Source organism: Vanderwaltozyma polyspora, genomic scaffold (genome assembly GCF_000150035.1).
Source record: "Vanderwaltozyma polyspora DSM 70294 KpolScaffold1002 genomic scaffold, whole genome shotgun sequence".
NCBI lineage: Eukaryota > Fungi > Ascomycota > Saccharomycetes > Saccharomycetales > Saccharomycetaceae > Vanderwaltozyma > Vanderwaltozyma polyspora.
In genome coordinates this window covers 1-16030 of record NW_001834693.1, presented here as the reverse complement: position 1 = coordinate 16030, position 16030 = coordinate 1, and the positions used below count along the sequence as shown (strand labels likewise).

Sequence of the window (16030 nt, the reverse complement as noted above, 5' to 3'; positions counted from 1 at the left end):
AGAGAGAGGCTAGTTTGAAGTTCTTCTAGTAATATTCAATAATAAAGATCAAAATACTTGAGCAGCATCAAAACTTTACCTAACTACAGGCAAATGAGTTGGCAGCTGCAATAGCCAGAGAAGAGATGTCTCTTCCCTGTATCATTCGTTATACAGGGAATCCTAAGACCAGAAATGGCCATAACGGTAGATTGTAAACTAGTTTCGAACCGAATCCCAGATTACAACCATCCACCAGTCAGAGCCAGTAGTGGAGAAGAGAGGGAGACAGAGAGGGAATATATATAAAATCGTCCTTGTCTTCGTAAAAACCAAACGTAGAGATTCAGGCAATGCCTAAATCGATATGTTTAGCAATTTCAAGCAAGGCAATTATACAAAGAGTTGAAATAAAAACACGGGGTGGACACCATTATATCCCATCCAACTCAACTCAACTCAACTTGTTAGAATTCAATCCAACAGGTTATTCTTGTTTGAAACGTTCTTAAACCACATCCTTGAGTGAGTCTACGATGTCTGTTCGAAAACTTGACTGTTTGGTTGTTTTGTATCTTTTCTTTTCGTCAACCTCCCTCTCTCTCCTCCCTCTCTCCAAGTGGGATCGAGATCTTGCGATTTCGAAATATTGGGAATACCTACTCTTTCGGTAAGAGACCGACGTAGAACAATGGCATTTTGAATTTCGAAATTGCAAGACTTCTGATTATTGGTCTTGGTCTTGGTCTTGGAAGGATCGATCAAGATAGATAGAGGATGGTTATATGAAGAGAGCTATGTCTTTTATGGTTTGGGAAGGGGGATGGAGGGGGTGGAGAAGTTGTACGTGTGTGGTTGATGAGGAGGTGGCAGATTGCTGTTGATCTCTTGCTTAAGGTATGTGTTGTATTGTTACAGGTATATACATGCATATACAAAATTATATGTAAAAAAAAATATGGTCAAGACTTCAGATTAGATAGATATACAGATGTAATGTTCTGATATAGTTGGTTTGCAAGGGCATAAAACAGTAAATAGAAAAAAAAAAAAAAAAAAAAAAGATAACTTGAGAAAGTATGTGGGGCAGTGGTGGTATTTTGATTTGACAAAAGTGGGATATCTGTTTCCCTTTTAATTTCATTTGTTTCATTCTCTTTATTTTGGGTTGTTCTTTAAGTTAATTTTCCTTTTTTTTTCTTTTTTTTTTTTAATGTAGGTTATTTTTGATCTTATAACCATCCTAACTCTGAATCGTCTAGTAATCTCCATGCTGTGTCGATGTAACTTTGCAGAACTTCGTTTTGAGGGGTTGTATTATTTTGAATATTATTATTTTCATAATATATTTTCTTGAAAATTGAAATATTGTCATTATAATCATTAGTTTCGTTAAAATTGTGATCTGAATGTTGAGAATGTGGGTTATTGCTGTATGCGGATGATCCCAATGAGGGTGATCTTGTCATGTTGTATTCCGAGAAATCTTGTATAGTGCTTGTCGCAGTGTTGCTTGGTGCCATTGATGGTATTGGTCCACTACGTTTGGAAAATTTTTGCCATCTTGGATAACTCGAATCTATTCCCTTGTATGGCTTTACCATGGTTAATAAACTCGTAATTTGAACAATTTCATTCATCGAATTGGAAAGTTTCAGTACCAGGTCTTGTGGGTTAATCGTGTTTTCCTTTTCTTCTTTTGTCGACTCCATAACAACGCTGATCAACGAAGAAGGAATGTTCTTGATTAATTCAGTAACGTTGAACAGCTCGTTGATCGTAATGATTGCAAATGGTGTGATACATCCTCTTGTCATGTCTGCAAGATTAGTATTCCGATCGCTTGATAATCCAAGTAATTTCTGATAAAATTCGTTGGAATTAGGATTGGAATACGGATTAGATGATGTGTTAGTAGAGCTTGACCCACCGCCACCACTTGGCGGTTTATCAATATCAAAATGCTGTAATGGACGATAATTGTAATCTATCGAATTTGTAGGGTTTAATTTCATCATTAACTTTAATATTTCCAAAATGACAGTAATTAAGGCACACAATGAATTTGTTAAATCCACGTACAGTTTTGACAGCTGTAGAGGAGTAATGTCATTGATTCTCAATTGGTAATCCAGTAATAATGAAATTAAATTTTTCTTATCAACCAGAAATTTCTGGAACCACTCAGAGATAAACATCGGAGAAACTGAGGAAGAATGATCTGCTTTCTTGGATTGGTGTTTCTTGGACATGTATGTAGATTTAATCACCTTCATTGCATCAGACGAATCTTTCATATGTGATGCGTTACAGATATATTCTCCTAATTCCAGATTTTTCAAAATGCAGTTGACCTTAATCAAATTTTCATCAATAAACAAATGTTCATTTTGAGATTTCAGATTGAAAAATTTGTCAACAAGGCCATTGATCTCTAAATTTAGTAATTTTGGGGTACCCAAGGCCATAGAATATGAAGAATCAAAAGTCACTAGTAACAGGTACAACCGAACAAATATGATATCGTAAGGTGACGATGAATCTGGTGACGATGTATTCAATGATAGAAGTTTCCCATAAAGACCAAAATTGTTAAATATTGTGACCGATACAGAAATGATAAACGAGTTATGTTGACCCAGAAAGAATAGCACGTAGATAAGGATCAAAAATGTACAAAGATAGACGATTTTTACCTTAGGGTCTATACCATTATTTTGTTTCAAACGTGGGTAAAGGTTGACTACATTTTGGAAGCAACTGTTAAGACTTTCAGTATAGGCATGAGTAGATTGAGTTTGTGGTTGTTCCAAAGAGACGGTTACTAACAACTCCAGGGAGTTACGAAACCAAACTATGACCAAATCGTTAAGCTCCTCGATAGAAGTGTTGATTACGAGGATGTCGCTTGTCAATGCTTTTTTATTGATTGGGATCACTGGGAAGTTCAAATGAACGAATTCGTAATATGTATTGATCAAGTCCAGATCTGTTAGCCTTACTTGTCCAGTTGAACCCCCGACACCTACTCCGGTAGAAGGAAGAGGTCCAGATGGAACAGCGGGTAGAGACGAGGCAGGAGTGACGACGTTTTGTGGAACTGGAACCAAATTGACGACGGCGAAGTCTGGTCTGGGAAGCAAAGAAGCCCTGGAGGTACGTGGAGATTCGTTTGATGATACGACTGACTTTCTGCGTTTAGAGGAAGTTCCCGGGACAGTGGCGCCAGAAACAGCTGTGTTCGATGCGCCAATAGCGCCCGTGGCAGGTGTTCCTCCACCTAGAGAAGAAGCGTACATTGAAGTCATTGGTGGTTGTATTTGCATGGGTGGTTTTCTTGGGAAAGAAGGCACCGATGAGGCTCTGCTGCGACATGCACTAACTGGGAAGTAACCTCCTGATTGTGAGTTAGTAGTTGAATTATCGACGATGTTGATGCCGTTTATATTTAGATTTGAATTATTACTGGTGGCCGAGTCGACTGAGTCACGATGCAAGTGTGACTGGGAATGGTGTGGGGAGAGGTGGCCAGCCAGGTCTACTGGTACTTTCCAAAACTGTTGGTCATGATTTTGTTCGTTGCCTTGAAAATATTGAGTAATCGGCGGGAGTAGCACCGAGTTGTTGTTGTTGTTGTTGTGGTTGTTGTTGTTACTACTATTAGTATTGCCACTGGCGTTTGCATTAAAAGTTTGATGTGTACTGCTAGTAGTGCTTGCACCAGCGGCACTGCTGGTGCTATTATTACGGTTGAATCCCTTTGAGGGACCACGTTTGAGTTGGACACGGTTGAATTGGCATCTGTCGCCGTTTCTGTTGCAGCTAGAACAGACGTTTTTGTCGTTGTCGTAGTCGCATTTGATTTTACGTTTCCTACATTGGTCACATGCCCTTGTGGCCTTTTTGCCGCCGATACTTCCTTTGGCGGAGCCGGTGCTTGAGGATCTGCTGCGTTTCCCTGGAGCGGCTGTGCTTGTGGCAGAGCCGGTTGTAGGAGACGCAGAAGCAGTGGCAGTGGCGAGAGCGGCAGAGGCGACGCTGGCGGTCGTTTGCTGCGATGGCGGCACGCCATCACGTGGGTGGGCGGTACTTTCTGCGATATCTGTCATCTATCTGGAGACTGTACTGACCAATCAAAACACGAGCAATGAGACTACGCTGTACCAAACCAAACCAAACACAATAAAGCAATTTATAAAACAGTGGGGTGTAAGGAGGGTAACTGTTTCGGACGCTGATGGATGTGTGCGTATGTTTGTTTCTTTTTATTTTTCTTTTCCTCCTCAGAGACACTTCCGTGTGAGTGTGTATAATATATTATGTTATGTTATAGTATAGTATAGTATAGTATACTATATATATGTTTTGGGGGGGGGCGCGCGTGATGTCGATTATGCCTGTGCTCTGGTGTGGTGGGAACAGAGCGGGAAGTAAAATGGGAAAAACTGGCGGTGTACTGGTCTCCTTGCCTTGCCAGCTGGATACGTCACTGTTCGGATGGATTCCGTGCGGTGAGTTGAGTCGAGTAGTGCAGTGGGCCAACCAAAAGAGTGTGAAACACAAACACAAAAATGAAAAAGAGATGGGAAGACACAAAGAGAGAGAGAGCGAGAGATACACAACACAGCAACGAACGAACGGTGTCGGTTTCGGTTTCGGTTTTCGCCAACGTCAATACAGCGCTCATTTATATATGAACCAGAATTTTGGCAACTAATGTGAATTGTTTTTTGCATGTTTGGTTGTTTGTGTTGTTTGGTTGTTGTTGTTTTGTATATCAAAAAAGTTTTTTTCGGTGGAGTGGGCAGGGCAGGGCAGGGCGAGAGAGAGAGAGAGAGAGAGAGTCTCGATCGGATCAGATCAGATCCCGAGAGAAGAGAAGAGGACCGGCGGAACAAGGAAGGAGGAAGGGAAAAACAGCATTGCTGTTCTGGTTGGTTAGCCCGGACAGTTTCGTTTGCGGGGGGGGGGGGTGTTCTAGCATATTGATAGCGCAGTTTGCTTATTTGGTTGGGTTGGACAGCCCCGGGGAGGAATAAAGAGAACCGGATAATAGCTCTGGGGTTAAGGAAATAAGAGTTTCATTGTTTTCTTTTCTTTGTTTGTCTGATTGGATGTGGCTTGTGCATGTTTTCCTCTAGTGTCTTGTACTATTACTATTGCCATTGCCATTGCCATTGCCATTGGTGTTACTGTTACTGTTACTGTTACTATTTCTATTTATTCTGCTTTCAATGGAGAGAGAGTTACGTCACTTTTTGTCGGAGTTAGTACTGCTCTGGATGGTGGTTCTTGTTCTTGTTCTTGTTCTTGCTGGCCTTCCCCCCACCACTGCCTTCCGACGGGATCGGAACACTGCCAGACAATACAATACAATACAATACAATACACACACGTACATACCCATTCACACAAAGAAGAAAGACAAGAGACGAAATGAACTGAATCACGTGACGTTCGTTGGCAGTGATCCACTGTACCTCTTTTCCCATCTCACATCCATGTCCATGTCCAGTGGCCGGGTAACTACACTGCGTCTCTCTCAAGTTCCCATTCCCAGTTTTTCCAACCACGCATGGCAGGGTAAGTGTTACTTCCCCTTCCCCTCCCTTCCAATTTCCCTCGCGCCGGGTAACACTCCACTCCATCTGTCGTTTCTATTTAGGTTTTTCCCGTTGGTTTAAACTCGAACTTTGCGATGATGTGATGATGAAATATCCAAAATTAAACTCGAACTAGCAATAATCTAATACTGTTTGCTTAGCCAACTATTAATACTACCACTCTACATACTCTAGTCGTTTAAGTATATACATTTTCCATCGATTTTTCAACTTTTCAAACACATTCTAACAGCTGTACCATCCTCACTGACTAAACCTCTTTTACTTTTGCTTTTACATTTTGCGTTTATCTATATATATAATATATAGATAGATATAGTTATAGATATAGATATACTTGTATATCAACTTACACCTATACACTCATATATGTCTGTGTAGCTATATATGTATATGTGATTGTATATGTATATTGTAGACACACTCGCACACTGACAGAACTTTAAACTAGACAAAGAGGTGATTTCATTGTTCTATCTTAATCAACTGAATTTTAATTTTATTTTTTTTTTTTGGCAGCAAGAACTATATTATACTATATTATATTGTATTATTATGTCTAATAGCGTAGACACTCAAGGGAATTCCCTAAGAAGAGACTCCATAGCTCATATCAATGGGATGGGCGGTGTCTCGTGGGGCTCTTTGCCAATCGGTTCATGGTTGAAAGATGAAGTATCATTCCATAACACTTTGAAGCATACTAGAAATGATTACCAACATAAAAAAATGGTACAAATAGACTCTCACAATGTTTACCTGCCGAATTTGGAAAAACAGTATTGTAAAGATTATTCATGCTGTGGTTTGTCTTTGCCCTCTCTACATGACTTATTGCGACATTACGAAGAAGCACACATTTCAATGTCACCGAATAATAACCATAGTCATAGCCATAGCCTAAATCACAGCAATAATAATAGCCATAATCATAATAATAATAATCATAATCATAATCATAATCATCATCACAGTAATAATAATAATAGTCATAATAATAATACTGCTACTGCCGCAAATACCACCCCAAACCCTTTCAACCAAAATAAGTTGTCGCATCTAAATATAATTCCCCAAGATGTACCGAACAGTAGAATCCAAGATTCAAAAAAACCAGCACATCTACAGCAAAATCTACCGCAAATGCAGATGCAACAGCAGCAGCATCAACCACAGCACCAACTTCAACAGCACCATCATGGCCAGTTGCAGCTGCAACAGCAACAGCAACAACAACAACAACAACATCTGATTCAAGCCACAAATACAATTCCACCAATTCACTTAAATGGAAGCCTTATAGACGCTGTGTCAACAAACGATGTTTTCCTAGGCCCAAACAAAAAAGGTTATAACGAGATGGCTACCATAGTACCGTCATCGACATTACATAACAACACCTCCGTGTATCCTGCCATGACCGTTGCCCCATCACAAATCCCACAACATCAACAGCACATAACTCATATCAATGGCCATCTTCATCACCAGGATCACATAAGAAACAATAACAATTCTGCTGCAGTCAACAACAACAACAACAACAACGGCGGCGGCGATGCTGATGGTGATGATGATGATGATGACGAGGATGAAGACGATGACGATGAAGACGATGACGACGAGGATGAAGACGGTGCAGGCAATGGTTATGTTGCAAAACCACAAGAAGGATACATCGACGATCCAGCAAGGAGACTATACGTTATGGACCACGAAGAACACAAACCGTTCAAATGTCCTGTCCTAGGATGTGACAAAACATATAAAAACCAAAACGGTCTAAAATACCATAAGTTGCACGGCCATCAGAACCAGAAGTTACACGAAAATCCAGATGGTACCTTCAGCATCCTAGATCCAAACTCAAATGAACCATTCCCTGATGGAATGGGCAACGAGAAGGATAAACCATACCGATGCGAGGTTTGTGGTAAACGTTACAAGAATCTCAACGGTCTGAAATATCACAGAGGTCACTCTACTCACTAGTCCCTACAATAAGTCACATCATCCAAAGAATAATGTAACAATATGTGTCGCCAATATCATCACCTCTTCTGTAAAATAAAAATAGTTTCACTGCTAAGTCAAAATTTAAGAAAACAGAAAAACCCAAAAAAAAAAGATTAAGATTAAGATTAAAACAAAATGAATAATAAATTAATCATCGCCATCATAGTCAGGTTATTATTCACCTCATTCTAAATAGTGTTTTTATGAATTTTATAGACAAACAATCAATATTTAAACTATATCACCTTTTATATATACTGTACTTTTAAATATATCACATTATAAGATATCTGAAAAAAAATAAGATGATATAAAGGCTTTAGATCAAAACCACAAAGGTTTTGAATAAGAAGCCAACTAAGAAGGATAAAGAGATAAAGGACAAGTAAAAGGATCGATTGGTCTATATTGGATTGGATTGGATTAGGTTCAAAAAGAGACATCTATTCAGCTTTGACCGTTATAGTTGGTGGTTACCAAATTTCATCACTAGCATAATTATTATTATTACTATTATTACTTTTGCATAGTAATTATGTTGGTTAATGTTACAAGACCTTTGCAATTATTGCAATGGTCATCATATATTGCAATCACTTGTTTAGTACAGTTATTAATAATTTTACCATTATCGATTTTGATATTTCATGATTTTTATGCAAGATTATTACCACCAGATTCTTCACAATGGGTACCTTTATCAACTTCAAACACCTTTGATTTCGAGAAATTTGATCAATATATTGATCGTATTTCGATTGATAAACCGTTACCTCCTATATTAGACAATGGTTTATCTCAAATGATTCCCTTACGTGATTACATTTTGTACAAGATGGATTTAGACTATAAATTTTATTGTTTGAAAGACTCGGTGAATCGTGGTTATAAGTCACCTTTAGACACTTTGCAATTACGAGTTTCAGTGGCTACTACAGATGATGATGTTTCGACTGTAATATATAGAAGAAATATCCCAATTGTTTGTATAAGAGACACAGATTCTATATCAACAGAGGGACTCTCTAAAATTGGACCAAATAGATTAAAAGTATTTGAAAAAGAATGGCAGAATCATATTGATATAGAGGATAAAATTTCAATTGATCCTGATGTTGTAAAAATATATTATGATTTCATTCCAGGTTCACCATCAATGCACTTGAAATTTGATCCAAAATCTGGAGCAAGATATAGAATGGAATTTCAACAAGGTTTTAGAAATATAATGTTAAGATGGAGAAAGCTGACTCACATATTTGGAACCTTGGTGTGTTACGTCATAATCTCAACATTATTCTCAGTAACTGGTGTACTTTCATTCTATTTGGTAAATCAAAAGGAACTAGCCACAGGCACAGGTACAGATACAAAAACTTAATTTACACTTTTATCTGGGTTTTTTTAATGGGGAACAATAGGAATGCTAGTAATGTTCTACCCATGTACTATCATCGGTTCTTAGGTTGCATGTCTTTTTTCTGTTTTATTGCATAATTTTAATTCTAATAAGCATTATATACATATCTACACTTTTTTCAACTTTCAAGAAAAGTTTCATTTTACAGTAATATGTTTTATTAACATATACTATATGTACATATATATATATATCTATAAGTTGTATGATTTCGGTTACTGATTTGATTCCCTTGCATTCGTATAATTTGTATTACGATTATTCTCATCTCTAACCTCGTACTCCATAAATAATGATTCATGGTTAATTATATTTAAAGTTTCTGTATATTGAATTAAAGTTTCATTGAATATTTCAATAAATTTTGTCAATTTCTCAAATCGAGTTTTCAAATACATTTCTTTATTCTTATAATAGTTTTCAACAATTATGGTTCCATCTTCTTCTTCATTATTGGTTTTTAATAAGTTAAGATCTTGGACACTCATTGAAAGAATGTTAGCATTCGATAAAAGTATGCTGGAATTATCATTATCGTTGATGCTTTTGTTCCCAAAGATGCCATGCAATTTGATAACAGGAATTGTTTCTTGAGCGGATTCATTTTTCTTCAATAGATTAGAATCCTTTTTAGAAATATTCTCGTCAACTACATCAAAAGAATAATCAATACTACTAAATGATGCAATGCTCATCAATTTCAATTCATTAGCTAACCCGTTAACTTGAGATCTATCTGGAATTGGAAGAGGTTTGTCGTATGTCCTAGCAGTGACAATCCCCCATTTTCTATTTGCCTTATCCACACTTCTCAGATAATCATCATTATTCATTATTATAGGTTTTAATAGTAAAGATGTAGTATCAGAAGTTAATATAGGTTTAGAATACATTAATTCAGGTGCAATTTCTATCGAATTCTGTTCATATCCATCACTTCTCTTAATAGAACTATCAGCACTAGACATTGATGACTCAACTGATGTACTAATACGGCTGATCCAAGAGTTGATGGTAGTACTTATTGAATTGGCAAAAGAATTTGCATACTTATCGTAGTAATCATCAGATCTATCATCCGAATATCTATCCCTAGAATTTACTCTACTTCTATTGCCTTGTCCTGGAAAAATAATCTCACCTCTTGTGGCAAGATCATCCAAAATATCAAATGGATATCTACCACCTCTTAGGATTACAGTTGGTCTGATATTACTTGTGCTTAGAACTGATGGAAATAACATGTCATTGGATTTAGCCCTTGATCTTAATTCGGTCTGATGTTTAAATATTAAATTATTTTCGAGAACCTCTCTGTATGGAGTTAATACAAATCTTTTATTTCCTTGAAAATACATGATTTTGGTATCCTTATTCCACTTTAAGTCTAAGTTTTTATGATGCAATAATTTTACTTCTTCATTGATATCTTGTAACAGTTTTTGACATTGAGAACGAATATATGTATCTCTCAATTGTAAGACTTTAAATATTAACAATCTTGTAAATAGAAGTTTTGTTATATGGAAATCATTTTCAATTATGAACACCGTAAAATATTTGGTCAATAGTAATTTTGCGAGTTCTTTTTGATTCTTATCCGGTAAATAATTCCAAATGTTAAATAAAGACAGTAAACTGGAAGCTTGGCAATTTACATGTAATGTATTCAACATCATATATATGCCTTTCAACCAAATATCCCAATTTAAAAAATCTATTGAATTTAAAGATCTGAACTGGAATAGTAAAAACTGCAGGATCTTATTATAAAATATATTACCGGAATGTGAATCGTATGCAGAAATCTTTGAAATATATTTTAATTGATATTCATCATGAAGTTTTAGAACCGGGATTATTTGGATTCCTAAACAACCAGTTAAACTCCTTAAGGATTCCCATAGTTTTGTAGATTTAAATCTCGTGAAAATATAATTGTTTAACTCTTCATTAGAAATCATGGCTGGCTTCGATCCTCTGTTACTATTTGATAGATATTTTGGAACAAGTTGGTCCGTATCAGGCATTACTTCAGTGGCGTCTAGTAAATCAGCACGTCTTAAATCACTCTGTTTCTGAGATGATTGCTTCGATGTTAAAAATAAGCGTAAATTTTGAAGATCTTGATCTAAAGAGTCATAGATTGTGTAGTTTAATAAGATGTGAGATCCAGGAATTAAATCTAAATTTGAACAAAATTCTGATTTGTTTTTTGAAAATGAGGAATATCTGGTTATGATATACCAATAATGCCAATAAAATGCCAAAAATGTGAATTCATGTTTCAAATGTGAAATGATTATTTTGAAAAAGTGTGTATCCTTAGTTTCAATGTCTTCCAATTTAATATTTTGATCAGTGCTTGAGGTCTGAAAAAACTTTCTTTGCTTCCAGGAAAAAATGGTATTATTATCAACATGGTTTAGATTTGGGTTAAGTTGATATAGAACTAGGGTATCAAAATTAAATGAATCAGGAAGGTAAATAAATGCATATGCTGTTAACTTTCCAACAAATGATCTTAACAATGAATTATATTTGTGAAAAAATCTCAAATTTGATGCAGCATCATCTTCAGGTAGTGCAGCATTTTTTTGAATTTGTTTGGATAGTTTAGAATTGATTATTAAACGATTGGTAACATAATGAGTAGTAATTAATAAATGATGAGAGTATATTTCCAGATCAACAAACGAGTGCTCTGGGAGTATCATCAATACTGTAATAATTTTGCTAATACATTCCAAACTCACTGAGATTATATCAGTATCGGTTAGGTATGTATCTGTTTGGAAAGCAGAAGTACTGGTATCGCTGTTTAAGAAGTTTAATAATGTCACCCACCACTGAATCAAAGCATCCCTTTCACCTTGATCACAAGCAGATTCTAACTGAGAAACCTGGTTTCTCAAATATGATAAAATAGTAGAACGAATGAAAAGTGCAACATTTTTCGGAGATATTAAATCTGATTGATCCTGACCAGCATCCACAACGTATATAAATTTATTCAACCAGTGAAATAAAGATTCTGAATTTTCTACATTATTGTATAATTCACTCCCATTAGAATCAGCAACTTTAGAGTTTGGAAATGGCTTTTCATTAATATTTACCATTGGTGTGTGGCATTTGATATTGATTCTCCTTGTGTTGACCTCGACGATTGTATTCTAATTATTTCAATTATGTTTAAGTCTTGAATATATTAAATTTTCTATACCTTTGATCTTCAACAGACTAGAAGTAAATCAAGTAAACGTTTAACTTATAGCCCGGCTATTCGATGTTAAGATCCGATTGTCTTCGATAGAATTAAGAACATATATGGACCAGGATCAAAACGTGTAGGATTTCACATTTATAACTATGTATCTTTAAAATATTTGATTCGAAACTTGAGAAATCTATAAATTTGAGTTTTTTCCCAAATAAGGCAATCGTGTCCGGTACGGACCCTATCCCGAGAATGTTGATGGATATGGTATTTAGCCGGACATATTTAAAAGTTTAATTTAGAGAAAGAATGGTAATGAATGTATGAACTATTAAGATGTCAGTATATAAATTGGACTTTCATATAGTGCAATTTCAAAATTTAATACTAAGTTTACTAATAATGGAATGATGTATTGAATTAGTTATATTTTATATAATAGAACAAACATTTTCTTATATTTATGGTATGACGACGAGAGAATTTAATCAATGCGATTAAGCATCTTCTTCAACGACAGCAGTTTGTAAACCCTTGACAGAAGCAACAAAGACAGGTTCGACGTAAGAGAATAATGGGTTCTTAGCATCTTCTTCTTCGGTTCTTCTTCTGGAGATTCTCAATCTCATTCTCAATGGAACACCCTTGATACCTCTTTTCCAGATTTCTTGGTTCAATTCTGGAGCCAAACGGACATCTTCAGTACCCATGTGTAACTTGGCGAACTTCTTGATTTCCTTGACAGCTCTTGGAGCTCTCTTCTTGAAGGTGACACCGTGTAACTGTAATAAAACATTGGTAACGTAATAATAAAATAGTTAGTATAATGCTAATTTTAAAAACCACTAATATATTTGCGATAACTGAAAAAAGAACCAAAAAATTCACATCACTGTTGTCTCTTGTTTATTATTTCTATTCTGTAATGCCCCATCAGTTAGCAATACATGATTATGCCTTTAACCTTATAGGTTCGGTAGAATATCAATTTCAATACGTTTAACGATATATATTTGGAATAATTCATCTGATAATCAAATCGGGACTTCTATATTACGAACTTGGGAGGAATGGATGCTAATAGTAAAGGTTCTTTAAAAATGTCATCAAGTAATCGAATTTCTAATTGTAAAACATACTCTTTTGTGTAAGTTAATAGTGTATTCACGAGCAACAACGTCTTTCAAGCCGGCCATCTTGACTACTGGTATCGATGCTTCTTTTCTCTAAGATATTTAATATCAAGATTTAAAAGATATACAATTAACATAAGGTTTCTTTTAACCATTAACGACAAGTGAATTAAGTCCATCATGAACTTGTTACTAAACAAAGCTACCATTACCCACAGTACAAGACAAGATGGTTCGTGCTAACCGTACACTGTACACTTACTGCTATTACCATCAATCCATCAGAATTGGTAAATGAATATTGTGTTATCAAACTATAAAAGTTCCATAACTTTACCTTACATCAATAGTACCAAAAAATTCAATATTATCCAATCCCAATATCAATCAGTACAGTGTAATCCTCACATAACTGAATTATCGTTAAACAACGAGCATACACGCACTGCAACACATATCATATCACATCATATCATATCGAATAGCTTGCGATGACCTTTGGACATACCATGCTATTAGATCATGGCTATACTTACTTACTTAGCTTAGCATTCATTCCATATCAAGCATTGCATACAAAAAAGTTTCAAACATCCATCTCATTGAAAAGTTTCAAAATGTGAGTGGGTAGAATCTCTGTGAGTCGCTGTGTTTGTCATTTTTCCAATCGCGTTCTTGTCCGAAGTTCAACGTCGCCACCAGCACCGTAACCGTGAATTAGGCAGAACTCTTCTAATGATATCTCTTTCTAGAGAGAACAGAGTTCATTATCTAGAAGGAGGGTTCTGTCTAGCTATCTCTATTCTAGACGAAAACGTTCCCTTGTCCAGAAGGAACACGAGAAGAGTCGCAAATTCCTGTATCAGCGGGAACCTTTCTGGTTCTTGTCAAAATGGCAGGATAGACAAAATCACGTTACTGTATATTGCCAACCTCTCAACTTCTCTGGAGATTTTCAAATTCTGTAGTTCCTTCCTTGGACCTTGTAAACACACACAAACTCCACTTTTGGTCGTAGCATTTTCCTTGCAAAAAAAACACCGAAAAAAACAGAATATAGATTCAGGTATAAAACTTAAGAATATACAATACATAAGAACATATTGGTAATGTACGGTTGTTTTCATTGGGTGTATGGGTGTATTAAAACAGTCACTTTATTTGTGTTTTAGCCGCCGTATCTTTTGAAGAAAAAGTACGCCCGATATTAAACAACTGATATACGATCACGTGGAAATAAAACCCTTGTCGTATTTCTGGACATATCTATATATAAACATGTCAAATAGTTGTTGAAAGTTTTCTCTTCTGAACAGACTCATAAAGGAGGGCTACATCCATAGGCTCAATAACAAGATATCGAATTACATTATGGATGAATAATCATTATTCTGAACGAGATGGTTATGATTATGGAAGGATAAGGTATAGTATTTTTTGAAGCTATTCACAATAAATAAAAACCGTCCTTAAATATGTTTCCAAGAAGGAAGTTACCGCTCTATTGAGAACCATCCGACTAAAATCACGTTATTTCACCGAACTATAGCTATTACTGTTTGCATCAGGAACTTTATAGAGATGATCTAGTTCTGACACGGTTGAATCCCACTGTTTACCTTTATAGCGGCAAATCGTCTCAATTGTCATCACGTGATTGTTATTTGGGAGTCATGTGACCGTTTTTTTTAATTTTATTTTATCATAATCCCCTCCCCCATTCTGCTTAAGAGAGTCAGATGAAACAACGCAACAGACGGATAATAAAATAGATTGCAAAGTATTATAGGAGTAGTGTGAGAGATTATTTAACAGTGCCGTTGTTGCTGCATGTTCTTCTTTTATTGACTAAACAAATTACGTTAAGAGTGGCTAAACAGTGAAGATTGAACTGCACATTCTAGTTTTAAAGTAACTCCAACAGTAGCAAAAGAGAGTTTTCTCCTATGCAAAATGAACAACATCTCTGGAGGTTGTCAAGAGAATTAATTGTTCTTTTTATAGACCAAAATCTTTTTCTGCTTTAGTTCTTATTATGCAGACAACAGCAGTGACAGCAAGGTTCAAAACTACTGGAAAGATCTAACTTAGGTAACTATCTCAAACGGTAAGACATCCGTCCAGAAAAGAAAGCTGTTTTGAGTTTGGTTTCCTTTTCTTTTCTTATACTTTCCCGCTTTCTCTGTTCTTTTTAAGATGTTTTATCATTTATTATAACAAACTGTGTGAAGAACTCACTGATTATTTCTTTTTGAGCTATCTCAGTACAAAGCTCTGCTGCTGCTGGAGGGCCCTGTCGTATTACCCATTTATTTCTTTTCCTGACAATGAGTTAAATTGTTAACGAGACTGGAAAGTAGAAGTTCTTTTTTTCATTGGTTATTGTTATTATACAGGTAAATATTCATTACTATTTCCTTCGTGCAAAGTACAAGGGAAAAACACGTAGTAGTTATTTTTGAAATTTTTGATATTTCGATTTAAAGTGTTTCTTTTAATCTGATTTAAATTGATTAAAGATTAAATTAATTCATTCTTTATCAATAAATCATTATATCTACTGGTACTTATTTGCTGTTACACACTTTACATTTTTTGTGTTTTAAATGGGCAGTATTGGCAAAAAGACAATTCTCAG

The 16030-nt window shown here is 35.7% G+C and overlaps 5 protein-coding genes across 5 annotated transcripts; 2 read left to right on the top strand and 3 right to left on the bottom strand.

Moving 5' to 3' along the window:
* Positions 1–1211: 1211 nt before the first annotated feature.
* RGT1 (Rgt1p) lies at positions 1212–4088 on the bottom strand (the record flags this gene model as incomplete). The annotated part of the gene is made up of 1 exon (XM_001647168.1): positions 1212–4088. The coding sequence occupies one exon, from the start codon at positions 4086–4088 to the stop codon at positions 1212–1214; it is 2877 nt and encodes a 958-aa protein (XP_001647218.1).
* Positions 4089–6158: 2070 nt separating this feature from the next.
* Positions 6159–7595, top strand: Kpol_1002p4 (uncharacterized protein; the record flags this gene model as incomplete). Its single annotated transcript, XM_001647167.1, has 1 exon — positions 6159–7595. One exon carries the CDS (start codon positions 6159–6161, stop codon positions 7593–7595), a length of 1437 nt encoding a protein of 478 aa, XP_001647217.1.
* A 559-nt stretch (positions 7596–8154) lies between these two features.
* Positions 8155–9000, top strand: SEI1 (seipin; the record flags this gene model as incomplete). Its single annotated transcript, XM_001647166.1, has 1 exon — positions 8155–9000. The coding sequence occupies one exon, from the start codon at positions 8155–8157 to the stop codon at positions 8998–9000; it is 846 nt and encodes a 281-aa protein (XP_001647216.1).
* Positions 9001–9254: 254 nt separating this feature from the next.
* On the bottom strand, positions 9255–12161 carry AHK1 (Ahk1p; the record flags this gene model as incomplete). The annotated part of the gene is made up of 1 exon (XM_001647165.1): positions 9255–12161. One exon carries the CDS (start codon positions 12159–12161, stop codon positions 9255–9257), a length of 2907 nt encoding a protein of 968 aa, XP_001647215.1.
* Positions 12162–12756: 595 nt separating this feature from the next.
* On the bottom strand, positions 12757–13455 carry Kpol_1002p1 (60S ribosomal protein eL31; the record flags this gene model as incomplete). The annotated part of the gene is made up of 2 exons (XM_001647164.1): positions 12757–13041; positions 13399–13455. The coding sequence occupies 2 exons, from the start codon at positions 13453–13455 to the stop codon at positions 12757–12759; spliced, it is 342 nt and encodes a 113-aa protein (XP_001647214.1).
* Positions 13456–16030: the final 2575 nt, after the last annotated feature.